Source organism: Bos indicus, chromosome 16 (assembly GCF_029378745.1).
Source record: "Bos indicus isolate NIAB-ARS_2022 breed Sahiwal x Tharparkar chromosome 16, NIAB-ARS_B.indTharparkar_mat_pri_1.0, whole genome shotgun sequence".
In the NCBI taxonomy this organism is placed as follows: Eukaryota; Metazoa; Chordata; class Mammalia; order Artiodactyla; family Bovidae; genus Bos; species Bos indicus.
The window spans coordinates 2,236,611-2,263,581 of record NC_091775.1 but is presented as its reverse complement, the minus strand read 5'-3'; the positions used below and the strand labels follow the sequence as shown (position 1 = coordinate 2,263,581).

The 26,971-nt window shown below is 56.6% G+C and overlaps 1 protein-coding gene across 6 annotated transcripts in view; it reads left to right on the top strand.

The window, feature by feature from the left end:
• Window positions 1-26,971, top strand: part of PIK3C2B (phosphatidylinositol-4-phosphate 3-kinase catalytic subunit type 2 beta) — a 77,277-nt gene that overhangs the window by 22,705 nt on the left and 27,601 nt on the right. For 4 of the 6 annotated variants that reach the window (XM_070767756.1, XM_070767757.1, XM_070767754.1 and 1 more), the window contains 19 exons: window positions 77-1,097; window positions 4,148-4,248; window positions 4,847-5,001; window positions 5,174-5,294; window positions 8,580-8,691; window positions 8,817-8,896; window positions 9,280-9,343; window positions 11,535-11,681; window positions 13,529-13,562; window positions 14,368-14,563; window positions 15,569-15,691; window positions 19,038-19,205; window positions 19,631-19,742; window positions 20,763-20,905; window positions 22,098-22,286; window positions 23,426-23,519; window positions 23,657-23,751; window positions 24,415-24,595; window positions 25,310-25,417. In XM_070767756.1, coding sequence (XP_070623857.1) covers window positions 165-1,097; window positions 4,148-4,248; window positions 4,847-5,001; window positions 5,174-5,294; window positions 8,580-8,691; window positions 8,817-8,896; window positions 9,280-9,343; window positions 11,535-11,681; window positions 13,529-13,562; window positions 14,368-14,563; window positions 15,569-15,691; window positions 19,038-19,205; window positions 19,631-19,742; window positions 20,763-20,905; window positions 22,098-22,286; window positions 23,426-23,519; window positions 23,657-23,751; window positions 24,415-24,595; window positions 25,310-25,417 — 3,156 coding nt within the window. In that variant the 5' untranslated portion in view covers window positions 77-164. Of the gene's footprint in view, window positions 1-76; window positions 1,098-1,139; window positions 2,801-4,147; window positions 4,249-4,846; window positions 5,002-5,173; window positions 5,295-8,579; window positions 8,692-8,816; window positions 8,897-9,279; window positions 9,344-11,534; window positions 11,682-13,528; window positions 13,563-14,367; window positions 14,564-15,568; window positions 15,692-19,037; window positions 19,206-19,630; window positions 19,743-20,762; window positions 20,906-22,097; window positions 22,287-23,425; window positions 23,520-23,656; window positions 23,752-24,414; window positions 24,596-25,309; window positions 25,418-26,971 lie in introns of those variants that run through there. The other 2 variants (XM_070767758.1, XM_070767759.1) reach the window with 2 other exon arrangements.

Below are 26,971 nucleotides of genomic sequence, written 5' to 3'. Positions count from 1 at the left end.
TTCTAGCGCCCAGTCAGATTGCTGACCCATCTGTTTTTGAGACCTAATGACTGATATTTTTACCCATGCCTTGCAGGTGCCCAGACACCATGCCACAACCCTGCAGACCGGACGTTGCCATGAAGTAGACAACTTCCTCGTCTGCGCTGTCCCCCGTCCTCACCATGTCTTCGACTCAGGGCAGTGGGGAACACTGGAAGTCCCTGGAGTCGGTGGGCATCAGCCGCAAAGAACTGGCCATGGCTGAAGCCTTGCAGATGGAGTACGACGCGCTGTCCCGGCTTCGGCACGACAAGGAGGAAAGCAGGGCAAAGCAGAACGCAGACCCCTCTCTGATCGGCTGGGATGAGCCTGTTCTGGACTTCTACAGCAAGCCAGCGGGAAGGCGGAAGGACCTCAAGCTCTTACGCGGTCTTTCTGGCTCCGATCCTACCCTCAATTACAACTCAGTCTCCCCACAGGAAGGGCTGCCCAACCACTCTACCTCCCGGGGCTCCCAGCCTGGCCCAGATCCCTGGCCCAAAGGCTCCCTGGCCGAAGACTATCTCTACATTTTTGATGGTTCAGATGGGGGGCTCTCCTTGTCCCCAGGACCAAGGCACAGAGAAGACTCTTCTAAGAAACTGTCCCCGCCTCCTCTGCCTCCCCGAGTCTCTATCTGGGATACTCCTCCCCTGCCTCCCAGAAAGGGGTCCCCCTCCTCTTCCAAGGTTTCCCAGCCCAGTGACATCAACACTTTCTCTTCAGTTGAACAACCTCCAGGCAAGTTGCTGGGGCCCGGGATCCTAGAAGAGGAGGAGGAGCTGGGAGGTGGGAGTCCGGGGCGGCCGCTGGGTTCCGTGGACTACGACGGCATTAACGATGCCATCACACGGCTGAACCTGAAGTCGACCTACGACGCAGAGATGCTGCGGGATGCCACCAGGGGCTGGAAGGAGGGTCGGGGGCCCCTGGACTTTGCCAAGGACACTCCTGGGAAGCCCGTGGCCCGGAGCAAGACCATGCCCCCACAGGTGCCCCCCCGCACATACGCCTCCCGCTGCGCCAACCGGAAAAACGCAACACCCGGCAAGAACCGCCGCATTTCTGCAGCCCCGGTGAGGACCTCTGTGTTTCTTCTGTGCCTGTTCCCTTGTCCTTCAGAAACAGAACAGTCCCTCTTTCCTCTTCACTGTCCAAATGCAGGTCTGCTCCACCCTCACCCCTTCAGTACACTCCTGCCTCTGCCTCTGCCACTGTGCCCCAGGCCGGGCTGGGGAAGGGAGGAGGGACGCCAGGAGAGGGAGCTCCTTTTCAGGGCCAAGTTTCGTGTGTCCCGGCCAAGCGGCCCTTGTGGGTGTGGGCGTTTCTGAATGCCCGCTTAGTGATATAAGGGGAGACCTGGGGTGAGGAGATGCAGCGTTGACTCCATGGCCGAATGGCCTCTGCTTTCTGACTTTCTGCTCGGCCGAAAGTGCTGCGTGACGATGGGGTTGAGTCCCGAGCCTGACCGATGTTCGGCGCTCGGGGAGCGCGTCCTGGCCAGACCTCTCAGTGTCTTGCGTGATGATCCTTGGTGCAGAGCCCTGCTGCCTCTCACCCCAAAGCTCCACTGTGCTCGCTCCCTTTCTCTCTGTGCTCTCTCCCCCACTTCTCTCCAGGTCTCTGCCTCTCTGCCCCGCTGTCTGTCTCCTCCCTGTCCTCTGTGCGCGCACACGCATGCCTCTCTCTCTCATTGGGATAAAATATACATCCCATAAATCTCTTTGAACCAGTCGTAAGTATGCAATTCAGTGGCATTAAGTACATTCATGTTGTTGTGCCATCATCACCATCATCCATCTCATTTTGCAGTGAAAATATTTAGAAAAAGTATGCAGTGTGACCATAATAGTTTCACTTTTATCAGTGCATAGTATACAATAGCAAAGCATTTACGCAGAAGCACAGGGTAGGTTTTTTTCTGGTTTAAGAAGTGTCAGCAGCATCCCCTTCAGGGCAGGACCTGAAGCCTGCTTCGTGTTTCACCCTCGGGCCCTGGAAACCCTGGCCCCGGAGGAGCCAAGAGGCACCCCTTGGCAGATGCCTTCTGTGCTAATGGCGTTCCACTTCATTCCATCCTTGTTTTCTCCTAGCCCATTGTCTAATGGACACTGGGGCTTTCCCACGTTACGTCCCAGTAATTGGGATCCTCCACGACTCTGGAAGAGCCACGTGGTCCTTCCTTCCTGTGCTGGTTAAGAGAGTCCCCCAGAGCAGAGGCAGCTCCTGGGATAAGCTGTAGGGAGCCAGGCTCTTTAAAGGCCCTGCTCTGAGAGGTGGGGCTGTTCCTGCTATTTATAGGGACAGGGAGAGTCTGTTCTCACACAGCCGGGCCTGCTCGCACCGAGTCAGGCCACCCTGGTAGGTGGGCACCCCTGTGGCTCCCTTTCCCCCTCCCCAACTCTCATCCTTCCCACATCCCCTGTGTGTTATCAGAATTCTGGGGGGAAACTTGGTCCAGTGTCTCCTTGAAGAAGCTAGGGCAAGCAGAGCTCCTGCCCGTTCTTAGGGGGACATGCGGCCTTGGTCCTCCCCACCCCAGCCTGGTGCGGGGGCTCACTCCAGGACCGGGGCCCCTTCCGGCTCCCGGCCCACACCACCTCCTCGCCTTCGCCGGGCCTCCAGCCGGAGCGACCCTCCTCATCCCAGGCCTGCGGGGCCAGCTGAGGAGACGGCTGGCTCCAAGTGCCCGCGCGGTATCCCTGCTGCCAGCCTCTGCCTTGCAGGTGCCCCCGGCCAGCATCAGGCGATGCCCCCAGGGCCTGCCGGCCGGGCAAACGTAAGTGGCTTTGTTTTGTTTTCTTACGGAGCCCATGAGTGGCACTGAAAGGGCCTGAGTGGCCCTCACTGGCCACTCTGTCTTCTGCCCCCTGCCTTGCCCTCCCCTCCCTGTCTCTGTCGCTCTGTTGCTCTCACTTCTGTGGGTGAGCTGCTGACAGTGGTACTATTGTTTTGACTGGGACACAGCACGAACTTGGCAGGGCCGGGACCTCCCATGCCAGCTGCCCCCACGCTGCCCTCCCCTCTCTGCACACCCTCCACGCCTGCCCAGGGGGCGAGGCCAGTGAGCGAGGGTCACTCAGAGGAAGCGATCTGGTTATTCAAACGAGGAACTCACTTGCTGCTGTCTGCCCCGGGGCGGGGCAGGCAGGCTGAGAGGTGAAGGCTGGTGTGAGCAGACTGGTGCGCGGCTTCTCGGAAATGGCGCTTTTACCCGATGCCGGCTGGTGCTCCATCTGAGCCATCACTTCGTTCCTTGGGGGCAGCCTCCCCCGGGGCTCTGGGCAGGTCTGTCAGGACAGACTTGCACCAGCCCCTCCTCCACTTCGTCCCCCTGGGGCTGTGCTACAGGTCTTGTTGGAGGGCTGCTTTAAAACTCTCCGTGGATGACTGGACAGCCCCGTGGTGGAGGTCCTGCTGAGAATCTCAGGTGGCACACAGTTTTCTTGGACTGGAAGTGGAGCTCAGGCAGGCTCCCTCACATTCCAGCTGTGGGGGACCAGCAGAGTAGAAGGACCTAACCCTTTTAGCAGGTCCTTTCCTGCCCAGGAAGCTGCTTTGACACTTTATTCCTCAAACAGCATTGACCGGGAAGGCACGTGTGTCTGAGTCATCGCCTCCATCTATGGTCTCTTAGTCTCTCTCTGTGTTGGGTCCCTGGGGCTTGCTGTGGATGTTGAAGTGTTGCCCAGGGCCCCGTTTCCTTGGGGACTCTTTGGGCAACCTGCTTCCATGGGCTTCCGTTCTGGGATAGGGGAAACAGCTGTCCGCTCAGCTTCCCGCCACGCCTCTGTGAGCACCCTCCAGAAAGTCAGCCCCGGGGTCCAGCAAGCAGGGCACTGCCTGACCTGCAGGCTTGAGCTTACTAGACACTGGCGTCTCCGGAAGGAGGTTTGGCCACATTCACGTCCATCTCATCCAGGCTTCCAAACTCAGCCAAGGCTTCAACTGCTTTTTCAACTTGGCGCTTAGTCTCCCAGGACAGAAGATAAATATATTCCTGAAAGTCCCACATATGCCACTCTCACCAGGAAGCCTTTACACCTGGAGGTTAAGAGTTTAGATTGAGGAGCGGCCTGTGGGAAGGGGATGATGAGGCTCTGAGTCAGCTGCTCTTCTCTTAAAGGTGGGCTCCCGGCCCCACACCGTCGCCAATGGCCACGAGCTGTTTGAGGTCTCAGAGGAGAGAGATGAGGAAGTTGCTGCATTTTGCCACATGCTGGATGTGTAAGAGTTAATGACGGGGTTAGGGAGGGCTGTGGGGCGGGGAGGAGACTCAGTCCTTTCAGAACTTTCTAGGGAGGAAGAAGAGCCATCTGTAATAGATCTCAATTATAACTATGGGGTGCTTCCTGCAACCGGTGTTTGTAGGCTGTTTTGGAGTCTTAGAATTTTCACATTGTGGACAAAATTCATGAAACTTGGCTCTAACAAAGTATTTCCAATCACTTCAGGAGCAGTTGCCCTTAGGAGCAAATATACCCCAGATGGAGATAAAGGGTGTAATCTTATCTGGAGCTAAAAGAGAAAGGAAATGGATTCAGAAAAATATTCCTCGGAACTTATTATGGAAAGCTGTGTTGTTTAGAACTGTCCCTAATGTTCAACTCAGCTTGAGAAACGTTTTGCAACTGTAACAAATGTGTCAAGAACATGGTTTCGCAGAGATGCTTCCCCACTGTCCCCATCCTGGCCTGAAGACCTGGAGGGCCGCAGGCGGGATGGGCATGGAGGGGCCCTTGGGCCTCAGGACGGAGGTCCCAGCAGGCGTCTTATCCGCCACTGTCTCCCGAAGGCACAGGTCTTCCCCTCTCTTCCTGCACAGCCTCCGATCCGGCTCTGATGTCCAGGACTACGCCCTCACTGGGTATGTCTGGAGCGCTGTCACCCCGAGCCCGGAGCACCTCGGGGACGAGGTGAACCTGAAGGTGACCGTGCTGTGCGACAGCCTGCGGGAGCCGCTCACTTTTACCTGCAACTGTAAGTTGGGGGGAGGCTGCGTGGGCATCCTCAGAGGTGGGGCAGGGGTGACTGTTTTGAAACCCCAAACTGCTTCATTGGCTGGTGCTGGGCCTGCAGGGCGAGGGGGCTCAGGTTGAGCCCCGCCTGCCGCAGTGACCCCCTCCTTGCCCCCCCGCCTCACCCCTTTCAGGCTCCTCCACTGTAGACTTGCTCATCTACCAGACCCTGTGCTACACCCGTGATGAACTGAGGGATGTCGACGTGGGTGACTTTGTGCTGAAGCCCTGTGGGCTGGAGGAGTTCCTGCAGAAGTGAGTGAGCGGGTGGGGACAAGCGGGCAGGAGGTGGCACTTGTCTTCTGGGACGCAGGGTCATGAGAGGGCTTTGCAGGGGCACGCTGGGCTCGAGGCCTGGCCACAGGCAGGACTCCTGCTTTCTGGGCATACTCTCAGCCACGTCGCGCTTTCCCCAGGAGCTCGGTCTTCCAGAGGGCTTGGCCGGCTTCCTGAGACAAATCTGCTGTGGAAAGAGCTTGGAACTGGGATTGGGCAAAGAGCATATCTGCCTGCAGACTTGTGCACGTGGAGAGATGTGTGTGGGGGGGTGGGGGGCTATGCCCCCGCCCTAGATCTTGTGCGCTGTCTTTACGGCCGGGGGCAGGAGGAGGACTGGGCAGAGTGCCCCACGGGACCAGGGGTAAGAACCACAGTTGCTCTCTTCCCCCTTCCTCTGCCGGCGAGCCCTTGCCCCGCTGGCATGTGGGGCTGGCTGTCCTCCCCACCAGAGGCGCGCCTCCAGCGCCTGTCCGTTCAGCGCCCTCTGCAGTGAACAGCCTCACTGGAAAGTCTGATGGGGACCAGTCTTCTTTCCACTGTGCTGGGCTCTGGGGGGCTGGGCTGGCAGAGAGGGGGCTGCACCCCTCGGGTGGCACGGCTGTGTGGCGGGCTGCAGAATCAGCCAGAGGTCAGCGGATCAGGAAACAGAGAGATCTGCCCTCCCCCTCAAGCTTTAGCCGCATGCTGCCCTCGTCCCTGGCTGCCTGGTGCAGCCGATGCTGGGAACGGGGAGAAGAGGCTGCCTCTCTGGGCTGAGGGGCTGAGGGGCACGCGGGGAACACCGCCACTTGCTCCTTCCCTTCCATGTAGGTCGAGAGGCAAGGATGCCTGATCTGTGACTAGCGCCATTCTTGGCTGGCTTCTCAGGGGTATTGTGGGCCCTTCCTGTCTCTGTGCCCTCAACAGGAAAACAGAGAAAAGAAGAGGGCAGGGCCCTGCGTGGCACAACTCCAGGGAAGTTCAATGTATACTTACTTTCCCCCAGAAGAATAAAAGGGGCCCCAGACTCAGGGGCTCCTGGCAGAGAGCCCCTGCCACTGTCGGAAGGAGCAGTGGGCACTGTGGGCACCTGAGCACAGCGGGTTGGGGTCTGGCTGCCTTTTACGGGTTGTGAGACTCTGGCCCTCAGCTGCTTCTGTAAAATGTGCCAAGGGTTATAGATGAGAACACCCCGATGAGCAATCCCTAAACGTTCCCAGATAAGGACCAGTCCAAAGAGAGGATCCAGGTCAGCTGGATACTGCCATTTCCTTTACGGCCCCTAGTCCTTCAGCCCCTGAGTCCAGAGGTGGTGGATAAGCGGTCAGGTGCTGACTTCTTGCCAAGACGCAGGGAGAATGTCGCAGGCGAGGTGGAACAGGATGGTTGGTCCTAGGGTCAGGCCTGTCTCCCCCTACCTTGAATGCACGCAGAAGAAAGCCTTCCACAGAGAAAGTCAGGCACGCTCCCTGGGGACTTGTGTCCATCGCTCTTGGTCCAGGAGCCCCTCCTCCACCAGGGCTCTTCTCTTTCCTCTCGTGTAACAGAAAAGCCCAGGCCCCTGAGCATCTGCCTTGAGTGGAGGTGGGAAGGCCCCCTGGGAGCTCCAGAAAGCTGCTGGCTCCCAGGAGGCCCTGGGTTTCCTCCCCTGTCTAGCAGAGGGGCTGACGCTGAGGGGGAGTGGCAGTCCAGGATGCAGGCTGCCCTGATAAGAACCTTGAGATGGTCCCAGGGGAAGGCTGGGTTTCCTGCCGCCTCCCCCACCTCCGCCACCTCTTCCTTCCTCCCAGGCACTCCCGCCAGCCCTGCCCCATGGCCCAGCCTCTCCCACCTCCAGGTTTCGGCTGCCACCCAGTCTCAGCAGGGGGGGCCCAATTCTGAGGCTTGGCCCCTCTGGATGTGGACAACCCACTTACGTCCTAGCGGCCTGTCCTGGCTGCGGGCCTGGGCCCCTTTGTCGGCTTCTGCACAGAGCCCTCTGCATTGCTCTCCTTGCTGTTTCTGGCCTAGACTCCCGGCTCTGCTGAGGAAGGAAGTCCCTTTCCGGCTTCTGTTCCCCAGCTGCTGGGACCTGGCCCAGGCCTGCTGAGCTGGCCTGCAGGGGGGACTCAGTCTGCCCTTCTCCCGGGCTTCCTTTCTGACCACGGTTCAACTTGGGGCTGGAGCAGCTGGGGACCCCCTAGAGCGCCTTCTCTGGAGCCTAGGCTGGGTTAGGGGCACAGAGGTCTTGTGTGTTGTCCTCTGAGCAGGGGTAATGGCATGCAGGTCGTCTGTAGAGATTATATTGTTATTCACAGTCACACGACCCACAGAGGGAGGTGAGAAGCAGGAGTTTGGTTGGGGATAATTCCACCCGGAATCTTGGTGGGTTTGCTTGGTTGGCCTTGGCACCCCAGATGGTAATAGTGAGGAGTGTGTGACTTAAGACCACAGTGTGGGGGGACTTAAGACCACCTGTGCTTACGCTGGCTTCTGATCTGTCCTATATGCCAAAGTTAGGCTTCTCTGGTGGCTTAGTTGGTATTGAATCTGCCTGCAGTACAGGAGACCCAGGTTCGATTCCTGGGTAGGGAAGATTCCCCTGGAGAAGGGAATGGTAACCCACTCTAGTATTCTCGCCTGGAAAATCCCATGGACAGAGGAGCCTGGCAGGCTACAGTCCATGGTTGCAGAGTTGGACACGACTGGGCAACTAACACACATATATACCAAAGCCAAGAGGAAAAATGAAGTTGCTCAGTCGTGCCCAATTCTTTGCAACCCCATGGACTGTAGCCTACCAGGTTCCTCTGTCCGTGGGATTCTCCAGGCAAGAGTACTGGAGTGGGTTGCCATTTCCTTCTCCAGGGGATCTTCCCGACTCAGGGATTGAACCCAGGTCTCCCGAAATCTAGGCAGACGCTTTATCGTATGAGCCGCCAGGGAGGATGGAGTTTAAACACTACCCCTGAGAAATCTCTGTTCCCCCCCTCTCCAGAAGTTCCCACTCCTGGAGTTGAACCAGGGATAACGGTAATAAATACCTAGCACAGTTAGTGTTTGTACAGACCAAGGGTTAACTGTATTAGGCGGCTTTTCTTTAGACACACCTCTGTTTCTTTGCCTGAGCTCTACTGTGACGTTTCCCAGCAGCCAAGGTAGAGGGTACAGCACAGGAATACAGCCCCTCTCCTGCCTCCCCTTCCTCTTGTTTCTTTTGCCCCTAGGCTGAGGTGTGCATTTCCCTCGAAAGTTCCACTGAGTCTCTAGGATGCTAACGGCCTTGTCCCTCTGTCCCTCTAGCAAGCACGCCCTGGGCAGCCACGAGTATATTCAGTACTGTCGGAAGTTCGGCATCGATATCCGGCTGCAGCTGATGGAGCAGAAGGCCGTGCGCGGTGACCTGGCCCGCACGGTTCGTGTGTGCCGGGGCGGGGGTGGGCAGACGGTGACGCGGAACATGCTGCGTGGGCCTGGGGCAGGAGCGCGGGGCTGTGGTGGAGGCAACCGCCTTTTCTGAACAGGGTGCTCCTCACACAGGTGAATGATGACCAGAGCCCCTCCACCTTGAACTACCTCGTCCACCTGCAAGAGAGGCCAGTCAAGCAGACCATCAGCAGGTGAGAGCGGGTGCCGTCCTGGGTGTGGGCCAAGCAGAGACCACGAGGGGACCCTAGAGGCACCCCCGCTTGCCTTTCTGCCACGGCCCGGGCTTCTTGCACGTGTCGGGCATGGGGGTCCAGAGTCTCACAGGAGAAGATCCCCACTCCAGGGTGTGTGACGTACCTTCCCTTAGTACTTTACTACGTTCTCTAAGTAAGAGGGGGCCCACAGAAGGGACTTCTGGCCTTCAGTCTGCATGGGACTGACGGGAAGAGCGGAAACCCCTTTAAACCAGAGCCTGATTCCTGAGCTGAGGAGGAGGAGGGAGAAAATGGGTCTTTCAGAACACTGGATCTGTCCTGACTTCTCCTATGACATTTCCCTGTCCCCAACTCCCCAGGCAGGCCCTGAGTCTTCTGTTCGACACTTACCACAATGAGGTGGATGCCTTCCTGTTGGCTGACGTGAGTACAGATTCTGGAGCTGGCCCAGCGGCCCCAAACTTCTTCCTGCCTCTCCCCCAGTCCTCCCGGGATCAGTGAGCACTAAAGAGATCTGGAGCGGACACTGAAATCTATTAGCAGAGCACTTTTCATTCCTCTAGCACATGGGCACACCAAGACTGCCGTCTGTCGGGCGGCTGGCACGTGTGTTCAGAAGGGTTCTGCTCCTCTGTGGGAGCAGGTCAGGAGTCATTCCCGGATCCTCTCTCTGGACCACAGCATCTCCAAAGCTAAGAGACATAGAGTTGCTGCCCCACTGCACAACTTGAATGTCCTGTGAACAAGGCCAGGAACCTCCTATGTGCTGAGTCACAGGATCCCAAAGGTAGGGAAGGGCCAAGACTCTCCCCACTTGGATTCACATGGAGTTTTAAGCCTCAAAACCATAGGAATAAACATGTGCCCCATGTGCTGTGAAGTTGAAGAAAATCAAATCAGATCAGATCAGATCAGGCGCTCAGTCATGTCTGACTCTTTGCGACCCCATGAATCACAGCACGCCAGGCCTCCCTGTCCATCACCAACTCCTGGAGTTCACTCAGACTCACGTCCATCGAGTCAGTGATGCCATCCAGCCATCTCATCCTCTGTCGTCCCCTTCTTCTCCTGCCCCCAATCCCTCCCAGCATCAGAGTCTTTTCCAATGAGTCAACTCTTCGCATGAGGTGGCCAAAGTACTGGAGTTTCAGCTTTAGCATCATTCCTTCCAAAGAAATCCCAGGGCTGATCTCCTTCAGAATGGACTGGTTGGATCTCCTTGCAGTCCAAGGGACTCTCAAGAGTCTTCTCCAACACCACAGTTCAAAAGCATCAATTCTTCGGCCCTCAGCTTTCTTCACAGTCCAACTCTCACATCCATACATGACCTGGAAAAACCATAGCCTTGACTAGACAAACCTTTGTTGGCAAAGTAATGTCTCTGCTTTTCAATATGCTATCTAGGTTGGTCATAACTTTCCTCCCAAGAAGTACGCGTCTTTTAATTTCATGGCTGCAGTCACCATCTGCAGTGATTTTGGAGCCCAGAAAAATAAAGTCTGACACTGTTTCCACTGTTTCCCCATCTATTTCCCATGAAGTGGTGGGACCGGATGCCATGATCTCCGTTTTCTGAATGTTGAGCTTTAAGCCAACTTTTTCACTCTCCACTTTCACTTTCATCAAGAGGCTTTTGAGTTCCTCTTCAGTTTCTGCCGTAAGGGTGGTATCATCTGCATATCTGAGGTTATTGATATTTCTCCCGGCAAAATCACATAGTGGTCTTCAAAAACAATCCCTGTCTCATTGATGCTGTTTAAATGGTGGTCATCCTTTTGGGGGAGCTGGATATAGCTTTGTATCTAGCTCACCCCTCCACCGACTGCCAGACTCCCTGCTCTAGCAGCCTCTGCTTGGACCTTTACTGTGATGAGAGATGAGTTCTCCGAATGCCTTTTTTGTACTAATCTGGCCCTATGTTAGTGGCCGCTGTGGGTGGAGAAGTGTAAGAATTGTGTCAGGCTTCCGGGAACCTGTGTTCCTGCCAAAAGAATGAAATGGTAACATAAAGCTATTGGTAGACAGAACAGGTTGGTATTGGGTAATCAAGAGCTCTTGGAGAGTGTTGTAGAGGGGGACTGCTAGGGAAGGCTCTGGGAAGGAAGTGAGTATTTAGCTCGTCTGTGATCTGCATTTACTTAGGTAGTCAGGGCAGGGAAGGTGAAGGGATTCCAGAATAGAAAACCGCTGGAGCCATGGTGCAGGGCATGGCATGGCTGTGGGGCTGAGATGAGGCCTCCGGGACAGGCTTGACACTAGCGGGAGACATAAAGCTGCGTGTGCAAATGCACCCTCAATGCATTTGGTTCCCTTGCTCTTCATTCTCTGTGCATTGATTTTATTAAAACTGCACGTCACCCCGGTGAGACCCCGCATGTGTTTGTGTAGTATAAACAGACGAGTGGACAGAGGGAGGCTGGAGATAAGACGAGGTTCAGTGAGGATGGCTGAAAGCATTGGGGAACGTGGGCACGGCTCCTTTAATTCATCAGGAGCTGTGTGATATTCGCTAATGCTGGGTGTCTGAAAATAAAGCATGGGCCCCACAGGTTACCCTCCCAACCTGTTCCCCTGCAGCACGTGCCTGCCGGCCTCACTGTGCTGCCTCCCACAGGGGGACTTCCCACTGAAGGCCGACAGGGTGGTCCAGTCCGTCAAGGCCATCTGCAACGCCCTAGCCGCTGTGGAAACCCCTGAGATCACCAGCGCTCTCAACCAGCTGCCCCCCTGCCCTTCCCGAGTGAAGCCTAAAATCCAGAAGGTAATGGAGTGCTAGCATGGGGAAGGAGGAGGGGAGTAGCCCCGGGAATCAGGTGGCGGGGTGTTCACTTACTGAAGGGCTCTTCCCTCCACCTGCATCTTTCATGTCTGAACACTCGGTCACAAAGTTCCTGGGAAATGGAGGCCAAGTGTGTTGCCTTTCCCCGAGTCTGAGCGCGGCCGGGGCCTGCCACCAGGACTGAGGCCAGGAATGCAGGCAAAGGCTGCTCACAGTCACTGAGGCGCTGCCTGGCCGTTTGCATACCCACTGGGGTGCAAGACCAGAATCTCCCCGAGCCAGGGACTGGAGGCGCCACCGCAGGGGCTGCATGCTGTGCAGACAGGGCCAGCTGCGTGGCAGGTGCTGCGATCTAAACGCGAGTGGCCCAAGGGCTGCACCGGCTCATTTGGGTGGACGCGATGGCTGTATCCTGGCTCGTTTGGGTGGACGCTACGGCTGTATCCTGGCTTGTTTGGGTGGACGTGACGACTGTATCCTGGTTTGTTTGGGTGGACGGGAGGACTGTACCGTGGCTCGTTTGGGTGGACGGGAGGACTGTACCCTGGCTCGTTTGGGTGGACGGGAGGACTGTACCCTGGCTCGTTCGGGTGGACGGGAGGACTGTATCCTGGCTCGTTTGGGTGGACGTGACGACTGTATTCTGTCTCGTTTGGGTGGATGTGATGGCTGTATCCTGGCTCGTTTGGGTGGATGTGATGGCTGTATCCTGGTTCATTTGGGTGGATGGGAGGACTGTATCCTGGCTCATTTGGGTGGACATGATGGCTGTATCCTGGCTTGTTTGGGTGGACACAATGGCTGTACCCTGGCTCGTTTGGGTGGACGGGAGGACTGTATCCTGGCTCGTTTGTATTGTGGCTTGTTTGGGTGGACATGACGGCTGTATCCTGGCTCGTTTGGGTGGACGTGACGACTGTATCCTGGCTCGTTTGGGTGGATGTGATGGCTGTATCCTGGCTCATTTGGGTGGACGGGAGGACTGTATCCTGGCTCGTTTGGGTGGACGTGATGGCTGTATCATGGCTCGTTTGGGTGGACACAGTGGCTGTACCCTGGCTCGTTTGGGTGGACCGGAGGACTGTACCCTGGTTCGTTTGGGTGGACGGGAGGACTGTACCCTGGCTCGTTTGGGTGGACGGGAGGACTGTACCATGGCTCGTTTGGGTGGACATAATGGCTGTATCGTGGCTCATTTGGGTGGACGTGATGGCTGTATCCTGGCTGGTTTGGGTGGACGGGAGGACTGTATCCTGGCTCGTTTGGGTGGGCGGGAGGACTGTACCCTGGCTCGTTTGGGTGGACGGGAGGACTGTATCCTGGCTCGTTTGGGTGGATGGGAGGACTGTATACTGGCTCGTTTGGGTGGGCGGGAGGACTGTACCCTGGCTCGTTTAGGTGGACGGGAGGACTGTATCCTGGCTCATTTGGGTGGACGGGAGGACTGTATCCTGGCTCGTTTGGGTGGACGGGAGGACTGTATCCTGGCTCGTTTGGGTGGACGGGAGGACTGTACCCTGGCTCGTTTGGGTGGACGGGAGGACTGTATCCTGGCTTGTTTTGGTGGATGTGATGATTGTATCATGGCTCGTTTGGGTGGACACAATGACTGTATCGTGGCTCGTTTGGGTGGATGCGAGGACTATCTCCTTGCTCTGGCTCACTGTCCCTCACACGGATCTGGTACAGACTGTCACTCTATCCTCCCTGGGGAACCTCTGCTCCTTGAATTTCGGTCCAGCCTGGTCCAGATGAGGGCGGCTATGAAAAGCTGTGATGGAAAGGACTGTGGCCCTGAAGCTCCCCTTCCCCTCCTTTCTCCCCAACAGGATCCCACCGTCTTGGCCATGAAGGAAAACCGAGGTAAGGGACTGCTCTTCATGCGGGAGTGGGCAGGTGAAAACCTCAGGTTCTGCCCAGATTCCTTTTCTCCCCAGCTCCCTTGATTTATGGGTCCAGGTCTGCCTGTGTGTGTGTGTTTTCCTATATGAGGCATGGACACAGCTGGAGAGCATATTTCTTTCCACAAAATGTTTTTGCATTATTTTTCCTATTTATTCCTATGGTGTCCCTGGGAGATGGAGATGAGTTTGTGTAAGTGTGGGAGTGGGCATGGTGCCCCGGCTTCCAAATGGGAAAACTTTCACTTGAGTAGGTTGTAGGCTCATAACCCCCGTGTTTCCAATTCAGCAGGGCCTGGGGAGACAGTGATAAAGAATTTTTCCCTAGGATCCCCTCTTAAGTCTTTCCAGCAGAATGTTGCCCATATCCTAGAAATATGTTGCTCATATCTCCAGGATTCTTGGTCAGTGATTCCCAATCTTTCAGATTTTGTGGACCAAAAAGTATTATTTTGGTGACCGACATACAATTGTTGGTCTTATTTTGCTAAGCAGTGACTTCCTAGTAACTGGTAACTCTTATTCCTACTATTTCCTAAAAGAAAGGACATTTAACACAAAATAAGTAGCAGCACATATAAATCAGGACGATGTTTAGAACTGAGCATCTTTCATTTTATGAGCAGTATGTGCTGTGCCCCTGCTTTCCCCATTTCAGCACAGACGCGTGACTGGCGCTCAGGGCCGCGGTCCCAGGCAGTGCCTTGCCCACAGAATGGAGCTCACTGACCCTCAGAGCTCTTCCTCCCGACCCCTTCCTTAAACAGAGAAGGTTGTGGAAGCCCTGACGGCTGCCATCTTGGACCTGGTGGAGCTGTACTGCAACACGTTCAACGCAGACTTCCAGCCCGCGGTGCCTGGGAGCCGCAAGCACACCCTGGTTCAGGAGGCCTGCCATCTCTCGGGGCCGCTGGCCTTCACGGTCTATGCCACCCACCGCATCCCGATCACCTGGGCTACCAGGTGAGCGCGGGCTGCTGGCCCAGGACTAGGGAGCAAGCCGAGTGTCACTTCAGATGCCTTTCTGTCTGCATGGGACGCCACGGCCCTAAATTCAGGATCTGTGGCACGGTGATGCCCCATGCGCCCACTGAGAGGGACACAGAAGAGGGACGTGCAGGGGGGGAAGGGGCAGCGGTGGCCGGGGCTGGCGTTCCCGCCTGGTGCTGGCTGCAGAGGCATCCCTGCCCCTCCCACCCAAGGCCGGCGGGGGTGACACGCTGGCAGCGACAGATGGCCGCTTCCCAGCTTCCCAGGCTGAGTGCACCCTCCTGCCGTGACAGCGCGCACACAGTGGGCGGGGCGGGGGCGCGGCCGACCCTTTGTCTGGAGTCCCCCAGGCCCGCGGGGGTGGGTGGGGGACATTAGCGTGGTCCTCAGGCCCTCCCATGCCGGCCCCCTTGGCCCGAGGGGATCAGGCCTGTGGCCCCCCCACTCCGCCCTCCTCCCGAACCCCCGCCCCCTTCCCCGCTCTTTTTGTTCCCCGCTTAATGTATTCCTCTGGGCGACTGGCGGAGAACAAAGGGCGACTCTGGGAGCCTGGGCCTTCGCTGTCCTCCTCTGTCAGGCACCTGTCGGCGCAGGGACCCCCCTGTGTCGGCATTCACGTCCGCATCTGTCGCGCTCTCCTTCCACGCCACCCCCTGCCCGCGCACGCGCACCGGCGCAGATGCGCACGCGGGCCCGGGGATGGCGGTGGCCCTGGGCAGGGGCTGCGGGCTGCATCCAGTAAGGGGCAGGGACCAGGGCTCCACACGCAGCCTCAGAGCGGGCAGGGGCACCCAGGCTGAGCTGCTTTTCCCGGAGGTCGCGTCCCCAGATCCTACCTGGCTGTCCGGCCCTTTGACCGCGTGTTCTAGTCCCGCAGACCGAGAGGAGTGTAACCGGGGGAAATGGAGCTTGGCGTGGTTCGGTGCCGAGATGCCCTCTGGGAGCCGAGGGCCCTGACTTGCCTCCTTTCCCTTGTAGCTATGAAGAGTTCTACCTCTCCTGCTCCCTCAGCCACGGCGGCAAGGAGCTGTGCAGCCCCCTGCAGACCCGACGGGTCCACTTCTCCAAGTACCTCTTCCACCTCGTCATCTGGGACCAGCAGTAAGCACCCCGGCCCCGCCAACCTACCCCCGAGGCTCCAGGGCCCACTGCAGACCCTCTCTCAGCCTCTGAAGACCCAGGTTAAACCGGGCTCTCTCACTGACCAACCAGGAGAGCCATTTAGACTCTTGAGTTTCCACTTCCAGAGCTCTTAAATGAGGACTGGTGTAATTTCTACCTTTAAAGTGGTTATGAGTCTCCAATGAGAAGTGACCATAAAAGCGTGTTGTAAACCATGAACGACCATATAAACATTAGTCTTAATAATAATTCATCATTTTAATCTTGTCTCCCTTAAAAGGTTTAACTAGTCTGATAGAGTCTCATCTCCCTTGTTCCTAAATTTCCTGTAGAAGAGGGAGACAGGACTGTGTGCTTTCTCCCTTACATATCGGGGGGAAAGGCTGCCTATGGGGAAGAAGAATGGCCTTGGAGCCGTAGGAGTGAAGCTCTGTCTCTAGCTCTGCCTGTAGTCCTAGATTCTCCGAGGCCTCAGTTTCTCAACCTGTGAAGTGGGGACATTTGTTTAACTCAGAGGCAGTTGTGGCACTGAAATGAGATAGGCTACAGATATAAACATGAAACCACAAGCACAGGATAGCAGCACCGTGCTATTAACAGTAATTTGCTGTCAGGAAGGTAGGCATCAGCCAAGCGAAGCAGGAAGGAAATGGAGGTGCGGGCGCCTCGACGCGACAGGGCAGAGCTTCGTGTGCCTTGTGCGTTTTCTGTGCTGTGCTCCATCCGCTCAGGGAGTTTGTTGCTCCCCCAGCTTCACTTTCCCAGATTGACTTATCTCTGAGTCCTTATGTACAAAGCAGAAGATTTAAGAGATTGAGGAGGTTCCTCGGTGAGGCCACGGGGTGCTGAAATAGGTGCATGGAGAGCCTGGAGGTCTGGGAGAGGTGGGCCATTTTACGGGTGGCTGAAGGGGGACAAGCAGCACGGAGGGCAGCCCCTGTCTCCTGTCGTCACACTTTTACGGTTCTTAGAGCAATAAAGGGGGAAATACAGTTCTCTGATTAAGCAACCACCAGGGCAGGAAAGTCTCTTTGGAGGTGGAGGATGGCTGCATTAAAAGGTTCCTGAATTCCATCATCCCCTTGGGACTCTCTGACTCACTTACCACTGCTGCTAAGGGAGGGGTGCGTTACAGTGCTCTGGCCCAGGCAGACCCCACAGTGAGCCGTTCCCTGCAGAGTGTCAGAGGCGTGGAAGCAGCCCAGCATGTCCTGCCCTGGGCTGCGTGCCCTGTGGCCTCATCCCGCTTCCTGAGTCTCTGCCTCAGACCCCAGGGGGCTGGTCTCCTGCCTAGAGCCTTGTGGAAGGGGTTGTCTCAGTGCTGCCCCTCCGGGTCGCCCTTGGGCACCTTCCTGATTAAGACCAAGGTGCGTGGGAAGGCGTGCTACAGTGTAGGGTTCAGAGCACTGGCTTGGGGTGCCACCATCCTCTCCTCCCTGCAGGTCCCACCTTGGGCAGGTCATTGAGTCCAAAATGGATGGTGATACGGCCTACCCTATAGGGTTGTTTGAGAGCAGTCGAGACATTGCCAGTAGTTGCTTGGCATGATACCTAGTGCACGATAGACGTTTTCTTCTTTATCATCTTTGTCGTGTTTTGAGCTGGGGGAGCCCTCTCAGTTCCAGTTTCTCTGTTCCAAGTGACTGGCGCAGTGACTGACACATGAAGATGTTTGTGCGTGAAAGGACTAAATGTGTAACTCAGTTCCAATGCAGTAACCACAGTGTCACACAGAAAAAAGCACATAGTCTACACACATGTCACACACGTGAAGCTCTGTTCCCCTTTTCACTGATAAGGAAACTGAGGCACAGAGGTGTGAATAGCTGGCCCAGGTTGGGAGAGGCAGAACCAGGACTGGAAGGGCACATCCCAGGACCCCAGCCGGTGGGAGCTGGCCCCTGTGCCATGCTGTTGAGGGACGGGTTGCAGCTCACCTACTGGTTGTCCTGACTGACCCCAGGTGACGGTCCATGGGGAGATTTCAGAACACCGGATATACCCAAGGGGCGAGGAGAAGGGGGCCTTGGCTGGGGCCAGACTTGCTGGTTTCAGTTCAGAAAGTTTCCACACTCCACTTTTCCTCTGGGTGCCCAGCTGGAAGCCTCTTCTTGGGTGAAAAGAAAGGATCGGGACTAGCTCCGTCTCCTCTCTGCTGTGGGGCCAGCCGGTCCTCTCCCCCACTGTAGTGTGGGGATCAGCTAACTCTCAAAATAGGCCAAGCAGCCTGGCTCTGCCCCTGGCCTGGCCTGGCATGTGTGCTGGCTCCTGGAGGGGTCCTAATTATAGCTGTGGGCCCCCGGGGTAGGGACGGGGCAGGGCCCTGCCGGTGTCTGGCAGGGAGGTGGGAGTGCTCCGCTTAGGTGGAGGTTCCCCCAGGAGTGAGGGGCACAGTGGGGGGAGCTGCTGGTCATGAAGCTGCTCACCACGGGGGTGGCCGCCCTGCCTCTGTGTCCTCGGGCATAGAAGCTGCTGGGCCCGGGGCTGGCCAGAAGGGTGTGACAGCATGGACTTTGGCCCCGGGACAGCTTCCCCGAAAGGTAATGCAGGTCCTCCCTCTTCCCACAGCTCCCCTCCCCTTCCCCTTCACCCCACCCCAGGGCCTGCTCCTGAACTTGGAGGGCGCGGCTGGGTGTGGTGTGACTCAGAAGGGGAGCAGGCGGAGACCATCTGGGTCCCCCGGGGCTTCTGTGCCTGACTTCTTCGGACCCTGCCGGTTGCTTTCTCACTACCCGGGGGCAGGGAGGAGCCTCTACTTTTTATTCTTTTGGTTTTCAAAATGTTGGGGGTGAGAACAAATTATTTGGGCCTGGTGGGTTAGGAGAAGAGGGGGCTGGGGAGGGCTGTGTGGCGGTGGGTGGGGGAGTCAGCGGGAGGAAGAGATCCTGCTGCTGCTTCCTGGTGGCGGGGATTGTTCAGTGGAAAAGGACTGTGGGTCCGTTTCAGCAAGTGGGTTCTTGGGGACCCTCTGCAGAAGTCCTGAAACTCAGGAAGGAGTGCGGCAGACTGTTTGGGTCATGTCATCACCTGAACTCTAGGTGGCTCTGGCTCAGTGAGTTCTGTCTGGTCACAATGAGGAGCCTCAGAGTCCGAAGATGTTTGCCTGACTCTCCCCAGAGGCTGCAGAGACTGATCTGTGGACTGTGATCCCGAGGGCCTTGAGGGAAGTTTTGCCTCCAGTCTGGGGTCTGTCCTGGTTCTGCAGGAAGGCTTCCCCAGGGAGCACGTGGGAGGCGGAGCCCTCAGCCTTAGCCTGCCGTCCTGCCGCCTGGCCCTGGAGGCCACAGGGGCAGCACTGGCTGATCTGGTTTCCTGTCCTCCCTAGGATCTGCTTCCCTGTGCAGCTGAACCGGCTGCCTCGGGAGACCCTGCTGTGTGCCACCCTCTACGCTCTGCCCGTGCCCCCGCCGGGGAGCTCCTCGGAGGCCAACAAGCAGCGGCGGGTGCCCGAAGCCCTGGGCTGGGTCACTGCTCCGCTCTTCAACTTCAGGCAGTATGTGGGCCCAGGGCACCAGCTTGGCCTTGGGTGGAGGAGGGCCTAGGCAGAGGTGTGACCAAGGAAGCTACTGGGCAGGACTCATGGCCCAGGACTGGTGGGAAGGGGCAGGGAAATGCGTGCTCATGTAATGCCATCTGGTCTTATCATTGGAAGGATCTCAGAGGTCCTCCAGTCCCCCTCTCTAGCTCATGAAGGCATCCACCCCAGGTGTGGTGAGCTTAGAAAGGCTTCCTGGAGAGAGTGGGATTTTTTTAGGGCTTGAAAGAAGGAACAGGTGGTGGTCTAGGGAGAGAATGAGAGAGAAGAGTTGGGCAGTGGATTCGAGCAGAAAAGGCAGATTTTTGGATGGGGAAGCAAGAGGAAAACCATGTCCTTAGCCACTGGGTTTGTTGGCTCACCCCCCATTTCATCTCCCTTAGAGTCCTGACCTGTGGCCGGAAGCTTCTGGGCTTATGGCCAGCAACACAGGAAAGTCCCAGTGCCCGCTGGAGTGCACCTAATTTCCATCAGCCAGATAGTGTGATCCTGCAGGTGAGAGCCCAGCCTGTCACTCCCACCCTCAGGCCCCTCCAGAGGTGGCTCCAAGGCTCCCCCGGAGGTCTGGGCTGGGGCGGTAGGAGAGCATGCGGAGCTGGGGCATGGGGTGGTGTGGCGGAGGCTGGAGCAGAGAGGGAGGGCCGTCTCTGTGGAGTCCGTGTCCTGTCTCCTGGAGGTCACCTGATTTCAAGGAGCCCGAGGCAGGATTTGAGGCCCTTGCCAAGCACGGCTCAGCTCCTCAGGGCCCCTTGTGATGAACTCTATTAGTAGGCTGAGCCATCCCCTCTTGGTGCCCGTGGGGGGACCCATTCTCTGGACAAGGGAGGAGTCAGGTCCAAGGTCTAGTTACCACTCTCCGGCTCCACTGTGGTCACAAGATGCTTTGGTATGGAATATGGGATATCAAAGTGGATACAGAATGAAAGCTCCAAGAGGCAGGCATTTTTATCTGTCATATTTACTACTCCGTACCCAGGGCCTAACGCTTGGCGTATATTAGGTTTCGATAAGCATTTCCTGAATGAAAGAATGTGGAACTCCCTTTGAGGACGGTCTCCCTGGGCTCTGACATCCGTTATAGGAGGATGAACATGGCAGCACAGAGGAAGGGGACGCAGCATTGCGGCCTCAGAGTTGGCAGGGCCCTCGCCTCGCATGTGGTCCCAACTTCCATCAGGCGGTACCCGCCAAGACTGAAGACTCCCCAGCCTAATCACACATCTGTGCAGAGCTCTGGCCTGGGACCAGTCCCCTCACCTAGACGCATCTCAGCCCAGTCTCTTCCTCACTTGACCATTTTTCTTTCTGTCTCTTTGTTTCCTTCTCATTTTTTGCTGGAGGTTATAGCTGGAAGGGACTGTAGTGATCACCAGCTCCAACAAGGTTATTTTACAGACAAAGAATCTGCGGGAGGGAGGGAGGGAGGGAGGGAGGTGGGCATGTTGGCAGGTGATAGCGAGTTGGAGCCACCCAGTTGTGGTTCTCTCTCCTCACTTTCCCGATGTCACCCTGCAGATTGACTTTCCCACCTCGGCCTTTGACATCAAGTTCACCAGCCCTGCTGGAGACAAGTTCAGCCCCCGCTATGAGTTTGGCAGCCTCCGGGAGGAAGACCAACATGTGCTTAAAAACATCATGCAGAAGGAATCCCTGCACTGGTGAGGCTCAGGGCATGCCCCGCGTGTGACTCAGGCCTCCAGTGAATTTCTCGGCTTTCAGCTGACCTCCCAGTGGGTCCCTGCCCTCCTGCTCTGGGAGGCGAGGTGGGCTGGTGTGGGCATTGATTGCCACCTGGGCGGGAAGTCATGGAGACAGGGCTCTGCAGCCCCTAGAGCTTTTTCAAAAGCTGAGGAGAGTGGAGAGCTCAGAGTGAGGGTTTTAGATCTGGGAATGCCCCTCCCCACAATGGGCACTTGACCCAGGATCAGCAGGCCAGGAGCACCAGAGCTCTGCCCACTGCAGAGGAGCTGAGGGCTGTTTGCTGTCCATGGGGGCCGCTTGGCCTCCCACTGTGCCCCCACCTGCTGCCCCTGCCACACCCACAGCCTTGGTGTTTCTCTGGCCCTGACACTTTCCAAAGAAGATCTGCTCCCAAGGCAAGCTGGCAGCTCTCAGGGGTCTGTGAGCCCAAGCTGATCTCATCCTGGGGGCCACTTCTCTCAGCTGGTGCGGAGGAGCTGGAGGAGCCATGGGGTCTGGGCGCTCCCTGGCTTGTCCTCTCCTGTACCTCTCTGGCTCTGGCATGGCCCTGCCTGTGGCAGCTGAGGAAATGAGAGAGCTGGAGCTTCTCTTGCTGGCTCCTGTCCCATCGGGGCACTCCCCTCCCCCTGCTGACCCCTTACTCATCCGCCCCTCAGCTCCCTCCCCCATTGGACACCAGATCTCAGGCTCGGGAGGCGCTCCGGCTGGCCCCCACCCCCCCCAACCCCCCGCCTCGGCCCCAGAGGCCTCTCAGCTGCCTTGACCCTGGCATGGGGACTGCTGCCCTCTGGTGGCTCTACTTGGGAGATGCCCTCGGTGATGCCCTCAGTGCGCCCTCAGGAGGGGCAGCCGATCCTGTGCCATTGGCCCGGATGTCCCTGAGATTTGGAGTCTGGCCCCCAAAATTTGCTTCACACTTTGCAACCCCTTAGGGATAGCGTCAGACACGACCAAAGCGACTTAGCAGCAGCAGCAGGGATAGCGTCTGCCTTCCCTATTCTGACTTTAGGGCTCTTGGGTGTAGCCTGGAGGGAGGCGTTCACAGCGCCCCTTGGGTACTAGTCGGCGCGCGCAGCGTTCTCTCAGAGGCCGGCTCCCTGCAGACAGCTGGCCCCACGCCCTTTCACCGCCCTGCACCCCCACCCCCAGGCTCACGGATGCCGACAAAAAGCGCCTGTGGGAGAAGCGGTATTACTGCCACGCGGAGGTGAGCGCGCTGCCGCTGGTGCTTGCCAGCGCGCCCAGCTGGGAGTGGGCGTGCCTCCCCGACACCTATGCTCTGCTGGCGCAGTGGACCCCTATGAACCACCAGGACGCCCTGGGGCTCCTGCACGCCACGTGAGTCGCGACACCCACCTTTCCCGACCCAAAGTCCTGCCCAAGCCAGCCTGCGGCGCTGGAGTGAGCTGTTCTGAGGGGGAGTGGTCACGTGGGCGTGGAAATTCAGGGCTTTCCTACTGTTTCTCCACCCCATGTTATACTCCTCATTCTTCTGTTTCTCCACCTCATGTTATACTATGAACATTTTCCAAACATACAACAAAACTGAAAATAGTGAACATCCATATTCCTACCACCTAGATTCTAACCTGTAGCATTTATTACATTTGATTTATTGTATATGTACTTCCATCAATATATCCTATTTTTATATGCATTTTGAAGTAAATTGAGACATCATAACTCCTTCCTAAATTCTTTAGCAAGCATATCATTAACTAGACCTCAATGTTTATTTACAGTTTTTCCTTTGAGATAAAATATACATATAAATAAATGCCCGAGCCTTATGTGTACATTTGCTGAGATTTGATGTATGCACACACCTGTTTAACCCAAATCTTATTACTTAGTTCTACTTTTGAAGCCATCGCTTTCTTCTTTCCGCTAGGGACACAGGCTTCCAGTCTCAAACCCCTAGATGGTACCCACTGTTCTTGGTTTATTTTCTACTACTCTTAGTAATTAAAATGTATCTAATCCATGCATCTTACCTTCTGGCCTTTTTGAGGCAATGGATTTGCTAATCTCTGCTAAACTAATTTTGGCTAGGTATACTGGCTTATAGTGATCTCTGTTATTCACCGGACAAGTTTTGCATTAAAGGATGGTACCAAGAAGTGATGGCACTTTGACTCTCATGAGGACTCTTTGATGATGGGAATTTCTAGCAGAGTGGGAATTAAGGAAGAGATCTTTGGGAGTGGGTTTGAGGACTTTGTCTCATTTTCTTTAGCACATACAGGGAATGAGAGTGACTTCCATGGCCTCAGGCTGACTCTAACTGTGGGCTGGGACGTTCTCAAGGATTGCAATCCAGAAAAGGTGCTTAGGACTCCTAGTGGCTTTGGCAGATTCTGGAAGTCATTACCTTTTCTCCACCCATGCCTCTGAGGCCCCGGTGTGAGGGTGCTTGCTCACTCCTGTGCCTCAGACCCTGGGACTGGATTGTCAGCGTTCTGGGCTCTGTTTTGCAGGTTTCCAGACCAGGAGGTGCGTCGCATGGCTGTACAGTGGATCGGCTCCCTCTCCGATGCCGAGCTGCTGGACTACTTGCCCCAGCTCGTGCAGGTGGGTGGGCTGGCCTTCCCTCCAGTTCTGATGGTCCCGCCCCCGGGACCCCAAGACAGACTGTATTCTTCAGGGATATTGCTTGGTATAGAGTACGGACAGTCAACAAAGCCCCCTGTCCCCTGTCTCCCACCCAGGCCTTAAAGTATGAATGCTACCTGGACAGCCCCTTGGTGCGCTTCCTCCTGAAGCGAGCGGTCTCTGACTTGAGAGTGACTCACTACTTCTTCTGGTAAAACTGTGCAGAAAGGGGAGAGGTAGACTTGTCTCCCTCACTTGGGAGTACTTTACTTTCAACCTGCAGGGTAGGGGCTTCCTGGGTGGCGCTAGTGGTAAAGAACCCGCCTGCCAGTGCAGGAGACAAAAGAGACGCAGGTTCGATCCCTGGGTTGGGAAGATCCCCTGGAGAAGGAAATGGCAACCCACTCCAGTATTCTTGCCTGGAGAATCCCATGGACGTAGGAGCCTGGCGGGCTGCAGTCCGAGGGTTTGCAAAGAGTCGGACACCACTGAAATGATTTAGCACTGCCAGGTGGGGAGCTGAGCCATCTGGGTTGCAGTATTTGGGCCAGCACCTTTTCCTCAGGGGGGGTCTCAGCCCACCCCTATGGTAAGCAGAGTGGGATCATCCCTGGCCCTCCCCTCCACCCTCATGTGGCAGAAATATAAAGGAGAAACCAGATGCATGAGGCCTTTGAGCTCTACTTAAAAACAGCATGGGCAAGCTGAGAAGTGGATGAACACCTCTGTATCAGTTTTACACCCAGAGTCTGTTTTCCTTCCCAAATTTGGGGTGGGTTTTCCAGGGAGTTGGAGCTGGGTCTGGCCGTTCCCCAGCCCCCTTGCCTGTGGTCCCTTGGGTGTTCTGATTGCCGTGCTTCCCTTTGCCGGATAGGTTGCTGAAGGACGGCCTCAAAGACTCTCAGTTCAGCATCCGCTACCAGTACCTGCTGGCCGCCTTGTTGTGTTGCTGTGGCAAGGGGCTGAGAGAGGAGTTTAACCGCCAGTGCTGGCTTGTTAATACCCTGGCCAAACTGGCCCAGCAGGTCCGGGAGGCTGCCCCGTCTGCACGGCAGGTGAGGAGGGCGAGGCTGCCTCTGCCCCATTCTGGTTCTGGGCCTCTGCAGCCAATTGTAACTTCTCAGGCCTCCTGACCAGCAGGATGGCACTTGACCATCCCTGGTGAGGGGCTGGAAGGAGGCGATTCTCTAATCTACAGGCTACAAACCATGGGAGTGTTTTCTTTGGCTTGCTAAGTATTAAAATGTCTATTTAACTGTTTGCCTTAAAGGCTGAGCCAAGTTGTATCAGTGCTTCACCGCACAAGAGCGCCCAGCCAGAGGGGCCGAGGGAGGGCGAAAACCCAGTCATCCTTTGTCCACTGCGCAGTGAGCCTGTTCCAGGACCGCCAGAGGGGGCACCTTTGTGTTTGTACAACGGGCCTGTATTAGGCCAATATTAGGGATCCTGGTTGCTAACCTTTAAAAATTGGGAGATGATGAAGTCTAGATTATTGGCTTCCTCTGGCCACGGCCCAAGGGACAGCTCCTCCTTGGCCTGCGGCCCCCGTGAGCCGTTCTGCCATTCGCTCCGTCTCTGCAGGTGTGGGCTGTGGCCTGGCACTGGCCCGGGCAGGGATGTGGGGGTGGTTTTCCTTCATCGTGGTCTGCAGGAGGCTGTCCACACCTCTCTGGTGATTATTTCCATACCAGCTGCTACTGGGCACCCGCCCGGGGAGACCTGACTCCGGTGGAGCCTCCGGCCCTCACCCCACCCCACTCCCCCCACAGGGCATCCTCCGTGCCGGCCTGGAGGAGGTGGAGCAGTTCTTCGTCCTCAATGGCTCCTGCCGCCTGCCCCTCAGCCCCAGTCTGCTGGTTAAGGGCGTCGTGCCCAGGGTGAGTGACTGCGGGTGTGGGGCTCTCGGAGTGGGGAGGGCTCATGGAAGCAGGGTCCTCACTGACCTAGTTACTGAGAGAGACAAGGAAGAGAGGCTTATGTGGAGCCTCTTCCCAGCCCTGACATGTGTGGTCTTTCACCTGAAGCTGTGTGGTGTGGGTGTGTGGTGTGTGGTGTAGGTGAGTGTGTGGTGTGTGGTGTGGGTGAGTGTGTGGTGTGGGTGAGTGTGTGGTGTGTGGTGTGGGTGAGTGTGTGGTGTGTGATGTGGGTGTATGGTGTGGATGAGTGTGTGGTGTGGGTGTGTGTATGGTGTAGGTGTGTGGTGTGGGTGTGTGGTGTGTGGTGTGGGTGAGTGTGTGGTGTGTGGTGTAGGTGTGTGGTGTGGGTATGTGGTGTGGGTGTGTGGTGTGTGGTGAGTGTGTGTTGTGTGGGTGAGTGTGTGGTGTGGGTAAGTGTGTGGTATGTGATGTGGGTGAGTATGTGGTTGGGTGTGTGGTGTGGGTACGTGTGTGCTGTGGGTGTGTGGTGTGTGGTGTGGGTGAGTGTGTGGGGTGGATGTGTGGTGTGTAGTGTGGGTGAGTGTGTGGGGTGTGGTGGGGGTAAGTGTGTGGTGTGGGTGTGTGGTGTGGGTAAATGTGTGGTGTGGTGTGGGTATGTGGTATGTGGTGTGGGTGTGTGTGTGTTGTGGGTAAGTTTATGGTATGTGGTATGGGTATGTGGTGTGTGGTGTGAGTGTGTAGTGTGTGGTGTGGGTGAGTGTCTGGTGTGTGATTTGAGTGAGTGTATGGTGTGTGATGTGGGTATGGGTGTGGTGTGTGGTGTGTGTGTATGTGTGGTGTGTGTGAGTGTATGGTGTGTGGTGTGGGTAAGTGTGTGGTGTGGGTGAGTATGTGGTGTGTGGTGTGGGTGTGTGGTCTGGGTAAATGTGTGGTGTGTGGTGTGGGTGTGTGGTTTGTGGTGTGGGTGTGTGGTGTGTCAGGGTAAGTGTGTGGTCTGGGTAAATGTGTGGTGTGTGGTGTGGGTGTGTGAGTGTGTGTTGTGGGTAAGTTTGTGGTATGTGGTGTGGGTGTGTGGTGTGTGGTGTGAGTGTGTAGTGTGTGGTGTGGGTAAGTTTGTGGTGTGTGGTGTGGGTGTGTGGTATGTGGTGTGGGTGAGTGTGTGTTGTGGGTAAGTTTGTGGTATGTGGTGTGGGTGTGTGGTGTGAGTGTGTAGTGTGTGTTGTGGGTAAGTTTGTGGTATGTGGTGTGGGTGTGTGGTGTGTGGTGTGAGTGTGTAGTGTGTGGTGTGGGTGAGTGTGTGGTATGTGGTGTGGGTGTGTGGTATGTGGTGTGGGTGTGTGTGTGTGTGTGGTGTGGGTGAGTGTGTGATGTGTGGTGTGGGTGAGTGTGTAGTGTGTGGTGTGGGTGAGTGTGTGGTGTGGGTGAGTCTGTAGTGTGTGGTGTGGGTGTGTGTATGGTGGGGGTGAGTGTGTGGTGTGGGTGTGTGGTGTGGGTGTGTGGTGGGGGGTGTGGTGTGTGGTGGGGGTGTGGTGTGTGATGTGGGTGTGTATGTGT